General features: G+C 35.3%; 1 protein-coding gene across 2 annotated transcripts; it reads right to left on the minus strand.

Moving 5' to 3' along the window:
* Positions 1 to 317: 317 nt before the first annotated feature.
* On the minus strand, positions 318 to 9,262 carry LOC147477193 (diacylglycerol kinase 1-like). Of its 2 annotated transcripts, none has more exons than XM_086584222.1 (13): positions 9,045 to 9,262; positions 8,130 to 8,343; positions 7,908 to 8,030; positions 7,670 to 7,798; positions 6,957 to 7,042; positions 6,467 to 6,590; positions 6,022 to 6,070; positions 5,325 to 5,407; positions 4,877 to 4,944; positions 3,434 to 3,508; positions 1,867 to 1,954; positions 1,508 to 1,624; positions 318 to 852 (listed from the first exon to the last, which is right to left on the minus strand). In XM_086584222.1, exons 2-13 carry the CDS (start codon positions 8,328 to 8,330, stop codon positions 529 to 531), a joined length of 1,467 nt encoding a protein of 488 aa, XP_086440348.1. In that variant the 5' UTR covers positions 8,331 to 8,343; positions 9,045 to 9,262; the 3' UTR covers positions 318 to 528. The 2 variants fall into 2 exon arrangements, with proteins under 2 accessions (XP_086440348.1, XP_086440349.1); XM_086584223.1 differs by lacking the exon at positions 9,045 to 9,262 and adding an exon at positions 8,900 to 9,038.
* Positions 9,263 to 15,502: the final 6,240 nt, after the last annotated feature.

Raw genomic sequence — 15,502 nt, forward strand, 5'->3', positions numbered from 1 at the left:
GACAATGGGCTCATGAACTAGTTGTAGGGCCTGGAATCGGACACCAACTACTCAAAAATCAAAATAAATTGATCTGAATCACAAAACTTAAAATAAACAAAAACCAACAAAACAAAAGTTTTTTTTTTTTTTTTTTTTTTTTTGAGCTGGTGACCACTGGGGAGCAAACCCAAGGCCGGACCAGCTATGCTGTTAGTAATCCTAATATTAATCCTAATAAGTCGTATCTTCACCACGACATTTTGTTTTGCACCCAACTTTCTTATTCCAATGCAAATTCACAAAGTTCTCAAAAATCAACATAAGAAATCAAGAACTCAAGCAGAAATTAAAGCACCAACTAGACTTTGTTACAAAGTGGCACATTAGACATTAGACGAACAGTGTGGAGAGTTCTAAGAATAGGTAGCTGTAGTGGTCAGAAACCACAGCATAATGTTCAACGTGCCAACAGGTCTTCTAGTGCATAGAACTTAAGCCACAGCAGTAATCAAATAGGATATCAACACTCGTGGAAAAAAGAGGAAATTAACTAAGACGAGAGAAGTCCACTTCGTCAGGAAGTTTGAATGTATCTGCTGCCCCGAATTTCCTTCGCTCTTCTGAGTCTTCCTCGGAATCCTCTCCGCTACTACCATCTTCATTGTGATTACTGGAATATGATGTCGGTTCTTCTACACTCTTTGATCTGCAGTCATGGGTAGTGAGCATTTTGACTTGACCGTGGTGAGATATTTCAACGACAACGGTGTCATCATCAACAGGGAGGGGTTGTTTCCATGGTTCCCCATCAATCCTCATGTATGTTTCATCAGCTCCACCTTTATGAAACTCAAAACGAATTCGATGTGCCTAGGAAAAGGAATGTTCGAAGTTAACTTGTGTTGGTGAATATTAATGCAGTTGCCCAAGGATGAAAATGCTTTAAGTTGAAGGTGGGCAAGCCCGTCACGTACTCATGTCTATACCTATGAATTTGAAATTAATAAACCAAGATGGCAGAAGAAAAGAATGACGTTGTACTAATCCCTGTAAAAGCAAAAGTATGACAGAAAATTCCACGCGGCTCTAATTCACTGCTTTACTCTAAGCTTTAAGGTTCTTGTATAGAGTTCATAATGTGACTTGTCAGTTTTCCAATAACATTGAAGTGCTGCTACCCTAATATGCTAACCTAATAATGTCTCCCACCTTTTCAAACTATAGATTCGATCAGTAAGTTGGTGAGAACAAAACCAAGAAATTGAAATTTTATTTTCGCGTATTATCATGCTTAAATAATCTATTCCGGTGTACATTCAGAAACTAGTATGTCAGCTAAGGACAGAAGACTGTCCATGTGTAAATGCGATTCACTTATTTCATTAAGCAGGACGTCGAATACTTTCCTTCAATTTGTAAGAGGATTAATTTCCATGGTTTCTCATGCTTAATATTTCAAGTATTTTTCAGTGAAAGTATCAAGGAAATTTAGAACAAACTCAAAAACCAGGAACAGATTTCAAACCTGAGCAAGGCGAGTCCCATGTCCGTTTGGAGCAAGCAAAACAAGCCCATGCCAAGCATCTCTAAAACCAACAACCTCCAGAAGGCCATCATCAACATATGGTGGAGTCAAGTCTCGCTGCACATTACAATAAAAACAGAAAAAATTATCTACTATGATAGCGAATAAATTTTTTCACACACTAGGCTTGAATTGGCAGTTCCAAGCCTCATAAAAATGGGGGTGTGTGAAGTTGACAGCCAACTAAAAGGATTGCTGAATCCTTGAATAAATAAGCATTGTCTGCATGTGTCATTTTAGTGCAAACAGGTCTAATAATGAAACACAGTCCAAAAAGAGAACTATAAAGCAATACTCACTTCTCGTTTTTTCTTCGTATTTGGAGTACCCCAGGGATTCAGTCCACCGGAAAAGCTAGGCAAGTTAAGACAAACGATTGATCTAATGCTGTATATCAAATAAGAATAGAGTAAGCAAGATAAACCTATCAGAGGCATTATTTCCATCAATAATATATGAAGATCCATAAAGATGACAAAAAAGAAGTGCAAAATTTAGTTTTCCAAAAGCCTATGATACTTTCGTATGAAAACATACAATATATGAACAACGATGGCAAAGCACTGATTCCTCAAATTTATTCCTCAAACCTATGATACAGGAAGTATGATCCATTTTATTCCTCTAGAGAAAATATGCATTGGTCATTCAGAAGGGAGGTCTTTCAATGGGCAAACATGACTAAGAAATAACTTAAATTCTAGCTTTACAGCAGACATATGTAAGAAAGAGACAGACACGAGTGCTAATCACTGCTACAGACACAAAATGACAAAGCACTGATTCCTCAAATTTGATAAACGAAAGGCATCCAAATGTGTTGGCTTAAAATCAAGACTTGGCAAATCTTAGAAAATGGAATTTGAGTGTTGCATAGCTGCACATCAGTCACAAAACGGAATATATAAAATGGTAAAAAAATGACATAAAATCTTTAAACTATAGAACAAATAAAATAAACAAAAACCTCAAGTCCAGCCTAAATTTCATGAAGTACAAAGGAAAGATTCATGCATAACAAGCATCCAATGTCATCAAATCTTGTGCAACTTCTAAGTTAACCATTCATGGCCAAGAGAACCCTTCACTCTAGCAAAAGTGCTCTTTTACCGGATAAGTAGTAGAAATTCCAGCCTAACTTGATATGTCATCACTTCAAAGGGCTCTACTGGATGAAAAAAAGGTGTCTTTGCACTTGTACAACCCATCAAACAGATCTTGCTACCCAACCATGATCTCAGTTCAGCTGGTAATCCCTCTACTAATTAAGCATACATATACAACTGATCCATGGATAAGTGCAGCCCTAGACATATTTAGCTGTTTCAAATGGAAGGATCCCCTGACATGGGAATGCTAAGTTGTCAAGGGTTTTTTGATGTAGAATGATTAACAACTTGGACCAACTTACATGGAAAGAATACCTGGAATCATATAACTACAATTCTTTCCAACTAATGTTTTAAAATACTGCTTCAATCTTGAAGCTGTTATGAAATACCCAGAAGCACTGAGAGAATGTTAAGTTGTCAGGGGTAAGGCATCGCACGAGATGCTAGTTTCTCAAGTGGCACCTTGCGCTGCCTCGGGAACACCTTAGACAACAACCTGGAACTATATTCACTAACACACCTTGGGGCTTCTTGGTGCCCCTTTTGACAACATAGCAAGAATGATAAGGTATCATTTTCAGTTATTGATGATATATGATAGAACCACTTCATTTGAGAGTTTTTTGGTAACTTAGATTTTAAAGGAACTTTTCTGGAGAAAAGAATATGAGAAACTACGATGTGATGGCAAAGAAAGGCAAAAAAACACTATATGTATAATCTATACATAAAGATAGCTAGACCGTATTATTACCTGTGATGTATTTGAAGGTCCACCCAATCCCCTGGTACTTTCATGATCTTAACCTTGGAAAGCTGAGCTATATTCCTGAATCAAAAGAAATCCATTATTAATACGCTCAAAACAGAAAAAATGGTGAAACGTGCTGTAGCATTAGAGGATTCACGCAACAGCACTGCGACTACAGCTTCTTAGATGATTAGATTCACTCCTCAGGAGTGCATAACCAAATTAAAGCCTTTTATGTCTAAAGAAATCTAAGTCGGAGTCCAAATGCATCATCAAACTATAGACTGCTTTCCAAGTAGGAAAGAAACATCTTTCGCGCCATAGCTACAGATGTACTCACCAAGAGTCCATGAGGCGAAGTGAAACCAAATCATAACAGTAGATGGTAGATTCCTTAACCAAATCCTCAGAGTAGAGGGAGCTTCTCCCACTCTTGCTCACAGTCTCACTCCAGGTATTCCTCCAGTAAAGCAGCTGAATATTAGGAATTCTCAATCTAGACTCTGGCATTCTCACGGTTTTACTGTTTTTGCTCTGCTCAACGCTTAGATTACTAGGAGGCAGATGAAGCACAGTGTTATGCCTAAATGTATAGGATCTCTATTAGGATTGTCATTAATAAATCTTACCGGTTTCTGAAATGATAAGGCATGAAGAGGGGAGTTTAATCAGTTGTGTCTTATGGAAATAGGCCCCAACCAGTGAAGTGTCGAACTTAGAGGTAGATTTATAAGCATATATTGAGGTGTAAAACGATTAGCATGTAAGCAAAGGGTAAAAGTTCCAAGAATAGAATAATTAGTGGATCAAAGATCAACTTCCACATTCAACAAAGTCAATCTAAACACAAACACATTAAGACATAAGACCTCAAAGAAGATTTTACATTCCAACTGTTACTGTGAGCAATTATTAGAGTTAAGGGAAAAAATGCTTCACTCTGAGAAGCAGCAAGTGGTTGAAAATAAGGAATTACGTTCATTTACACGAAGTAGGTAATGACCTATATGGCAAACTGATACTGTGAAAACGGTTATGGATGAGCTAAATAAGTTTTGTATAAAGAGAGGCTTTGGGTCGAATGTCAGCAAAACTTAGCATCTCTAATCTCAAAAAATGACTGAATCAACTCAAAACCTACTTTCATCAAAAAAGAAAACTAAAAAAGTGAGATTGATAAGTATTATCAGCAGGCAAGAGATGCCAACCTGAGCCTACTGAAACCGATTTTCTCCTTAGGAAAAATTTCTTACGGATGTTTTGGAATCTCATAATTACCAGCACTTGCCCAATACCTTATATCCTAATTGCTAATCATTTTCAGAGTTTTCAAGATAAACGCTGGACATGTTATTGTTTCAATGAACAAGCATCAAAGAGGTAAGAAAAAAATAGAAATGACAGTCTATGCATATATGAACATGATGCATCAACGGAAATACTAACCGTGAAGAAGGATGAAAAAGAGGAGCAGCAAACCACCCTTGAGTGCATCCGAGCTTCGCATAAGTACTCTGATCAAAATAACCAGAGCATAAGTAGCAAATTTTCTAGAGTGTTAATTAAGAATGATTATGAACCCTGATAACCTGTTGGAGTTCAGGGTTGGTATTCTAGTCAGATACCCGTATATGATCCCTCTGTGTCATAAAGTCCAATATATATAAGTGTTTGTTGACCAAGAGCTAGGATTTTATTTTATCTGCTAAATGTATCAGAAACCAGAAACTTCCTAGGTATCAAATTTAAGATTTTGATACCATCATGAACAACTACTATATAAAAAAAAAAATGGCAAGCACAAGCTTAATCTTAATCTTAGTGATTTAGACGAATATAGCTTTATTATAAAAACACATTGGTATAATTGAGAACATATAGATAAAAACAGTACCTGATTAACCAATTGATTCTTAAACTTTTCTGGATGCAATTTTCGCTCAGAATGAAATGCATAGGATACTTGAGCATCCATTCCTGCACCATTAAGAATAATTAGATATACAAATAATTTACTCATAACGGCTTACATGTGTAAAACTACCTTATTAAGATCTAAAAATTATGTATGGATGTATTAATTAATAGAAAATTGCTATCAATCATTGTGTGCGCATAACAATTTTCATTGAACAAGGAAGCAACTAATATGTATACTATTTCAGTGCATATGTGAAGAAACAAACAACTTGATTTTGTGAAAAAATTTCTCATAGCATGGGGAATCATATTCGAAGGCCCTTCTGGACTGAAATAGGTGAAGGTTCCTGCATACTATTATGCTGTGTGTTCCTGTTGATTACTGCACATTTGCGAGGATCAAGCAAAATACATACCTTATGGTGGTCCTTTAAGATTTGAAAAGAATAATGCCAATGTAGACAGTAATAACAGGTATTGAAGGATGTAAACGCTAATTTTAAAGGTGAAGATGATGAACGATGAGTGAAGAATGACATTCTCAAGTGCTTGTTTTTGTCTCCGTGATTCACTTAATTTCATTAGAGAACAGTATATGGATTTGAAATTTCAATACGTTATAGATTCATATATACACAAGAAGATTCAGTAGATTCATGTTTGATTCTTACCCATGCTGAAGTAGTTCCAGAATCCCCCACGAAATGTGTGGTAACCTTCCTGAGGGACAATCAGCAAAAATGGTGCCAGTAAGCAGCTAGAGAAATGTACGAGAAATTGAGGCAAGACATTCTTGAGAGGATAGTCATAACCAACAAAGATGGGTGGGAGTTGATACTCCACTGACATGTAATAATTAATCTGTTGTTTCGGCTTTCATTCTTTTTGTATATTAGAGACTCCGGCTGAAATCTAAACATGATATTTGTTTGAGTACCTTGTCTCTTTAAGCTTCCCAGTATAAATCAAAAACATATAACTATATCAGTCTTTCAAGTCAGATAGTACTGAAAGAAATCTAGGAGGATTGTTCTTTTCATTTAATTAGCATGAATTTATTACTCTCTTAAGTACATCAAATAATGGAACACCAAACAGAAAAATAACACAGGTTACCATGTGATGGGTGTCCGCTTGAGAGACACGATGAAATGCATGTAAAGAATGAGGCAAATCTAGAGGTGCAATGGGATCGCAAGAACCTTCTTTGGGGGCTCTCATCCTCATGTATATATGCCAACTGTAGTGTATGTGAAAATTAGTAATAAAGAAGAGAAACCCTTACAAGCAAATATGAAAAGAAAAAAGACGGCGTAGCTAAAAGAACTTGCTACATGAAAAGACATCATTGATCTTATGTTCAAGTGCAAGATGGAAATTTAAGTCCAACTAGTTAGCAAAGTAAGTCACAATTACTACGGAGTTCTGAAACCAAAAACCACCTACTAAAGAAATACAAAATGCACAATCAAAACTTGATAATATGATTACATGAATCAATAATGCAGAGTCAAAACCTGTTTTTATGGATCAATTAAGCACCAAACAAAAATTGTATGTTCTGGCTTTGTAACTGAAAACAGAGAGTTCTACTGAACTTTGATACCTGTCTATTTTCATTTCCTTCGCTTTCATTACTTGATCCAAAAATGACTTAACAGATTGACTATCTGTGCCAGGATTTTTCTTCCCCTGCAAAATTAGAAAATAACATTCCTTTTATGCACGCAGCACGCCTTAATTTATGGAAAACCAGTACGTACGTTAGATTGTAGAATATCTCCTTTCTTTTTATTCCTGGTGAATACTAATAATAGCTGTTAATTCTGGAATTTTATATAGCAACTTCTGGCCTTCAGGGTGGCATACATGTGGCAATTACATGAATGCTGAAAAGTGTTACCACACCACTGCCAATGACCTGAGCATTGTTCCTGAGAAGTAACGGTTTATCATAACCTAAGAACTAGAATGTACAAGAGTTGATGAAGTGCATTGTCACAGAAAGGAGATCGGCAGATGGCACTCCTAATCAAATACATGTATAAATAAGTTACTGGATAAGTATCAGATAGTCAACTAGATTAAGGATGCCTAACACCATTATGGAGTATCTGCTACACTCCTACCAACATGCCCAGAGCAAACAGAACACCCAAAACAAACACAAACAAGGCTGTAATTTCCACATGGTAAAAAGGTCCAAAAGGGTTGGGTCGACTTCAGCTTCGATATGATGCTTTAGTTAAGTGGTGAGGTAGCAATTACATTTATAGAACGATTCCCAACAACTCCAAAACCATAAACAGTTGTCCTTACCCAACCAAATGAAAATGGAAGGTTGTTTCCAGTCCCCAAGGGCACTGTGGCAATTGGAGGTGATGGAGATAGTTTGAGATCAGAAACAACTCCAAGAAGCCAACTAGCAGTTCCATCCCCACCTGCAACCTAATCAACAAACAAAACAAATTAGCTAGTTTCGCACTGATCATACAAAAGAAATATTTTAAAAATAAATTGCAACGCAATGGAATGGAATGGTCCATTCTCAACTCACTATTAGTCTGAGTCTCCTCTGAATTTCAGTGGCAGTACCGTCACCGCTGAGCTTGAGCTTTTCCAAAGTAACATAAATCTTGCTTAGGACCTTATCAGGAGCTTCTTCCCCCAAATCAAAAACCTGAAAATCGTAGTGCCCTAAGTTAATTCCCACAAGACCATTACCAAATAACAACACAATAGGTTATGATCCAGAAGGGTATATTTTACACAAAGTTACCTGATTTTTATTGAGAACTTCACGATAACTAATTAGCAAGTCTCCTCCCAGCTGCCCACCACTTTTGGAGTTGATGAATACTAAAACAGGACATTCAGGTGTATGGTAAACAGTTTCAACATTTGAATCAGCTAGAAGAATGTAGTTCGGGATATAAAACTCCTTCAAGAACTCATGTGAATCCAAATTGTTATCACTCATAGCTATTTCCCAACTGCATCACATCACAGATAACCATACCATCAGGTAACTCAGAAGTCTACGCACTTATCTACAAATACTTTCATAGAGAGAAAGATGTGCAAACATTGAAATGAACAACAAAACTTATGAAGAAACGAAATTACGGATCTACGGCTAACGAATAAAAAAAACTCCCTTACAGATAATCCATTCATGCCTTTCAAGTTGTAGCATGATTAATTACGTTTTCCAGGATAAATTGTCACATATTAGATGATGGTTATACTTTCCATACAACCAAATGCAGAACTAGTTTTAAGCCTTGATATGAATCTTTTTGAAATTTCGAATAAGTTGGCCATGACAAAGACATGATCAATCAAACAATAGCTCCAAAAATATCCAGTTTCAAATATTAAGGAAGATCATAACGCAAAAGAAAACCATAATTAATGGGACTACAAAAATATCATGATCATCATTTTAGACAAGAAATAAAAAACACAACGTGTATCTACAAATAATTACTCCATTCATATATTACTCTCAAAAGTTCATGTCAAATTAAAATAAAAGTAGTAAATTACCTGAAACAAAATAGAACAAACAGAATAAAAGAACGACAAGAGAAGAAAATAAGGACAAAATAGTTTTTTTTTTTTTATATAGCAATGCAATTGTTTAAGCGGAAATAATTAAGTCAATGGACAAAAAATAAAAAACTTTACGTACAATGTAATTGGGCACCAAATGAAAGAACACCACAAAATAATTTGTCCACTTTCAATGAGCTTATGATTGCTTAAACTAACTTAGCTTAAATGGGTTTTCTTATTTTTTTTAACCTCAATTATCCATGGCAAACGTTACGATGAGGTCAGCACTTGTTTCATTTATAGTGAAGAACGTGTTCCACGCTGACTGATTATTGTATTGTAGTCTGTAGTCCTGTGGATAGATATGAAATGTAACGAACTATATAACTGATTTATTGGCACTTTCACCATCAAATTGTCAATTCTAGTTCTAAGTGCTGGTTACTAATTTTAATTCCAAACGAATTCGTTCAACACTTTGTGTTTAACAATGGCTTATACGTAGCACTTTTATACCATATATTTTGCATTACACTAAACATTAATTAATTATTAACTGTTCGTAAGATATATGCGCTATGGACGCTAGAAAAAACACTTTTGAGGTATATCCGTGAGCGCCGTTGCAATAAATGCCCCTCTGACACACTTTCTTCGCAATTTCTTTTCCTATGGTGATTTTGAGGTTCCACTTTCTTCACAATCTGCTTTTGGCCTATTCCCATTCTCTTCCACAATCTCGTGATTTCTCTTCCGCCATCGCCTCACTTTTTTTCAATAATCACCCATTCTACTAAGTAAATTAATTAAGTCATTAAATTAAACCTGTGAAACATCACAATTTAAGACGGCCCATAGCCTTGTTTCTAAGAGCCCACCTAGCTAGCTCATGGGGCTCCCCATTGAAAATTAAGTTTAGTACTACTACTACCAAAACACCTAATAACCGAAAGTGTGTTGATCACTATTTGATTGTCCCCTTCAATAATACAAGTATGCAAACCATGATGTGCATTTTTTTTTTTTAGAGTCTTAAAGTCTTGAAATCCGTCTCTCGAGTTCCATAGTTAACAAGATTTTTTTGGATTCTAATTGTAATTATATAGGAAATGCTCATCTATTTTTTTAATAGGAAATAATTATGTTATTTAAGTGATATTAGAAAGGTTTTTCTAAATTATTAATAAAAGAGAGCTTGTTCTAATATTAGCGAGGAAAATTAGGGATAATTATATAATTTAAGTGATATTAGGAAGGTTTTTATAAATTATTAATAAATAGGGGGTTTGTTCTAATTTTTGTGAGGGAAGTGTTCGAAATTGAGCAACTATGGAGATTACAAATTGCCTACTCGACCAGTGGAGAAGGGTTGCTAAATACCCGGCTATCATATAGTGTAGAGATATGATAGTTTGTCTTTGAATTTTTTTTTTTTTTTTTTTAAAAAATAGGACCCTTATTTTAATAGATAGCAAAAAGTTGATACAACTCGTTCTGGACTCGACGAAAGCTGGCTTTGACAGCTATAGGCACATTGCCATTACATGATAAATGTAAAACAGACTTGGCGGATTCAACCATGATATGGGCATGATGAATCAACCTTATTGGATAATAAACAAGTTTGCAGAAACAAAAAGACTTTTTTAAGAGCTAGTGTTTTTGCCAAAAGACTTGATAGACTCCAAGAGATATCAGACGATTCTCCATTCAACTCCTTGACAATGGACTGGTTGTCTGAGCAGATAACGAGCTTTTCAATATTTAGTTGAAAGGCATGTTGCAATCTTATGTGGAGCACTTGTAGCTCTGCGTCTTCCGCTGAACCTGCTGAGATGTGCCTACTTCTTGCACAAATAATGTCACCATTCCATGAGTTGATGGGGAATCCTGCTCCACCCTTTGTGGAGAGTGGATCAAAACTACTATTATAAGAGAGCATAAACAATAAGGGGATATGACTCTGTCACACCCCAAATTTTCAGAAAATTTAAAATAGGAAATTATCTAAGATATAATTATCTCAATCGTCACCCTATTCAATCATCTGAAAACCCATGATGAAACGAAACCCTAATAACATATTATTAATCACGGTATTAAAATATGATATCAAATTTAAAACCAAAATGAACAATCTTTCAATCACATTACTAAACTACAAAAAAAACTAACCAACTTTATTACATTTGTTTCAAAACAAAACCGCACACTTCAGAAAAACTTAAACCAGAAGACTCCAAGAGCAAATCCAAATCACGTGTCCTCATCCACTGCACTCCACCATCTATATTTCCAATAACACAACTACGTTGCAAAACAAAGCAAACATGAGTCACCAAATTGATTTTGCTGGTATGAGTAAGACTAAAATAAAAACAATATGTTAAATATTTCAAATAAATAAATATATTATTACAATCTTTTCAACTTGGAAGACAAATTAGTTCCGTTTTCTCAAAACGACATATAGTTTCTTCCCAAGTAAGATTTCACCCCCAATATAAAATTTCAAGAATCTCATATAACAATACTTATCATTTCTATTTTCTAAAATAACTCACAACATAAATACCATTTACATTCCACTTAGTAAATGCACATATGATAACCTAATTAAATATGAGTTTGATACACATTACCTTTAAGGCAACACGTTGTCTTATGATAGGATATTTACGTCCCTGCAAAAAATATTAATAGATTATACACTCTTGCAAAATAGAGTTAGACATCACAATAAAATGATTTATCTCAGCCAGTCAAATTTCCATTATTAATCAAACCCCATTTAAGACATTTAAGTCTAATTTATACAACTTAGTTCGTCCTGTATATTCGGGGAATACCACTTATCATAATATCTATATCAAGGGTAGTCATTCACATGACATCATTACGTCATAAAGTTTTTGCATGCATAACCATAGATTTCAAACTATCACAAGTCGTTAATATTTTCGTAATAACATATCAAGTTATAGTCATTTCACAATCATATAAAAAATCACCAGCATTTACTAATATTATTCACATTCACACTTTACATCCATAACATCACACAAATTCACATACTTTTAGTTCATTCAATTTCATAATGCATCTTGTTTATTAATCAATTTTTTACTGACCTCACCTATAGTTTATACTCCACGATTTACACTTCACACATTTGTCAAATCACACATACCCGTGTGCCTCTCTCACACTGAGTACCACTACAAGACATATGTCCCAAGTGGGGATATCGCCTCCAGGAACATATTTACATCTTGCAAACTCGTAATTTGTGAGTCACAACCATCTCTGGGCTTTCAATATATATCTCAGGTCATTCATGGCACATTTAATGAATACCTTGGGTCATTCCCGCCACATTCAAGGAATACCCATCATACACTAACAGATCGTTCATGGCACATTCAATGAATATCTTGGGTCATTCCTGCCACATTCAAGGAATACTCATCATAACTCTAATAGGTCATTCATGGCACATTCAATGAATACCTTGGGTCATTCCCGCCACATTCAATGAATACCCATCATAATACTAACAGGTCATTCATGACACATTCAATGAATATTTTCCTATCATATGACATCTCAAGTTATAATATATCATTACCAAATCCTGAGACGTGGAGAGGTCTAAAGATGTGGTCAACTCGTTGAAAATATTATTCTCAGCTCACTTATCATTGTACTGGCATTAATCATGCACAACTATTGATCACACGTGCAGAAAGTTATTTTCACACATCAATGCAAACCAATCACACATTTAACTATCATTGAACGCAACACGAATGGTCATCAATAAAATACAATTCAAACAGTCACAATCACGCACACAATTACATACTAATATTATACACATATAGTTATCACAAAAACTAATATATAATATATAATATATTGGCTGCACCTGTACACAAGGCTGCCTACGTATCCAATCTTTCAAGATTAGAATCAAGCCTTATATAGCTCTTATCAACCACATAGTCAAAATCAAAGTCCATCAGTGCCAATATATATTATTGCATAATACCACGCCAAATCTTTATTAGATAATGACAAACATGTTTATACAAATTTCGACAACATCCCATTATTGGATTGGTCCACCAAGTTCAATATTTAAAAAGTTCGAAAAGTTTAAAACAAAAACCCTGCCCATGACAACTAAAATAGATCCACATAAAAACACATAACACTAACAGGTCATTCATGACACATTCAATGAATACCTTTCTATCACATGGCATCTCAAGTTATAATATATCATTACCAAATCCTGAGGCATAGAAAGTTCTAAATGTGTGGTCGACTCGTTGAAAATATTATTCTCAACTCACTTAATTATCATTGTACTAGCATTAATCATGCACAACTATTGATCACACGTGCAGAAAGTTATTTTCACACATCAATGCAAATCAATCACATATTTAAATATCATTGAACGCAACACGAATATAATGGTCATCAATCAAATACAATTCAAACTGTCACAATCACACACAGAATTATATACTAACATTATACACATATAGTTATCACAAAAACTAATATATAATATATAATATAGTGGTTGCACCTGTACACAAGGCTGCCTAGGTATCCAATATTTCAATATTAGAATCAAGCTGTCACACCCCAAATTTCGATAAATCAAATAATATAAATTATATCCGACTCCTCGATATCCGAGATGTGACAACAACCTCAAAACCCAATCTATTATATAACCCTTAAGAAAATAATAACACATGCAAAAAAAAAATCCAAATAATAAAATATTGTTAACAATAACTTATCATTATGAAAACTTGCAATCAAAATTAAGTTACAAACTTCTTCACTTAAGAATTCAGAAAATAAATTCAAACATATGTCCCCAACAAATTCCACTACATCTCTGAGGAAAAATGAACCGACATCTTATTAAAAATAAATGCTAACATCAATCACGAGCAGCACGCCACCTTCTCAAACATCAGCTAACCCTGTCCAGGTTGATCGACTATGTTCATATAAGAACACACCCGATTAGCAAACATGCAAATCGGGTCAAGATTATAAATAATCTTTGGTATGAGTAATATAGAAAAAGAAAAAACCATTTAGATATACATAAAATTTAAGTTCTTTATATGGCGGTAGTTCCTCCACCGAAATTTTAGCTTAAGGTAGTTAGTTCCTTCATAAAGGCACCTTAGCTTCTAACTAAGAGTAAATCAAACATATGGCATCCTAGTACTTACCTTTATGCATGCTCTATTGCAGAGTGGGTCCTCTCTGCAAGAATAGTTAGTTTAACCCACTCTCCTGCAAAGCAATTTGTAATAATCATAACATAAAATGGAACTTAACTTGAAAGTCTTAAATCAATAACCACACCGAAGGAAAGTATCATATTAGTAACATTTATCAAGTGTCCCTAATAACACATCATCTCTATGTTTTACCTAGTTTCCTTGGCTACCACAATCGTTACCCAACGCCGAACATGTACATCCACATGCCTCCCCTCACATACTGGACCACTCCATGCATAACTACCCTAAGCGGGATATCGCGCATACTGGGTAACCCTCACACGGAAGCCATTATGTGAGTAATGTCACTATTCGGCATAAAAATAACGCACGTTTCGTTCTAAAGTTTGCAAATGAGATAGTCAAGCCACTATTCGGCTACGCCAGAAGGGCCATTCAGATTCACTGAAACGCCAGAAGGGCCAATCAAATTGCACACGCCCTACGCAAGGCAAATCACATGAGTTGTGGTAGCTAGGTTATAGGATTTTCGTTACGTAATTTATTCAAATGTATACATCTATGCATCTTAAAATTTCCCTCTCTTCACGTGTCAATATTCACACAAGATCAACGTCAAATCTATATTAGATACTGACAAACAAGTTTATACAAGTGTCACCAACATCATATCGTTGGATTGGTCCGTAAAATTCAATCTATAATATTTTGGAAAAAGTCAACAGCCAATGGGTCAACAGTCAAACCCAATAGTCAACAATCCAAATTGGTGGTCATCCCAACTGGTCCTCACCCTAACTCATATTTAAAACAAATCAAACTTTGGTCCTAACCAACTTGGCTAAGCTGACCCGGTTCCATAACTTAAGTTGTACCCCTGACCCATAAACTGATTTGGCCCAACTAACCGAAACAGACCTTAAAATTATTTAACCCGGCCTATGTAATTCACTTAATATTCTATGGACCAGCCCACATAAACATGTTAAACTGGCCCAAAACAAAAGATAAAAGAATTGGCCCAAAACAAAAACTGCTATGGTCCAGCCCAACTAATTATTCCTATATCAAAAAAGTTACACACCAACCGGGAGCACTAGATCGCTCTCACGGTCATCCCCTTCCCAGCACCAACAGCTAGCTTCCAGCCACCCAAAAACCTTCACACACCACCCAAAACTAACCCATCGAAATTTGTGTGGGTGAAAAACCCCACAACTTTACTTCACCAAGAAACCCCAAATTCTCAGTTTCGAAAACACCTCTCAACTCTTAGATCCGACCGCCATTAACGTTCTTGAAGCTTTCAATC

The sequence above is a fragment of the Coptis chinensis genome, chromosome 9 (genome assembly GCF_015680905.1).
Source record: "Coptis chinensis isolate HL-2020 chromosome 9, ASM1568090v1, whole genome shotgun sequence".
Lineage (NCBI taxonomy): Eukaryota > Viridiplantae > Streptophyta > Magnoliopsida > Ranunculales > Ranunculaceae > Coptis > Coptis chinensis.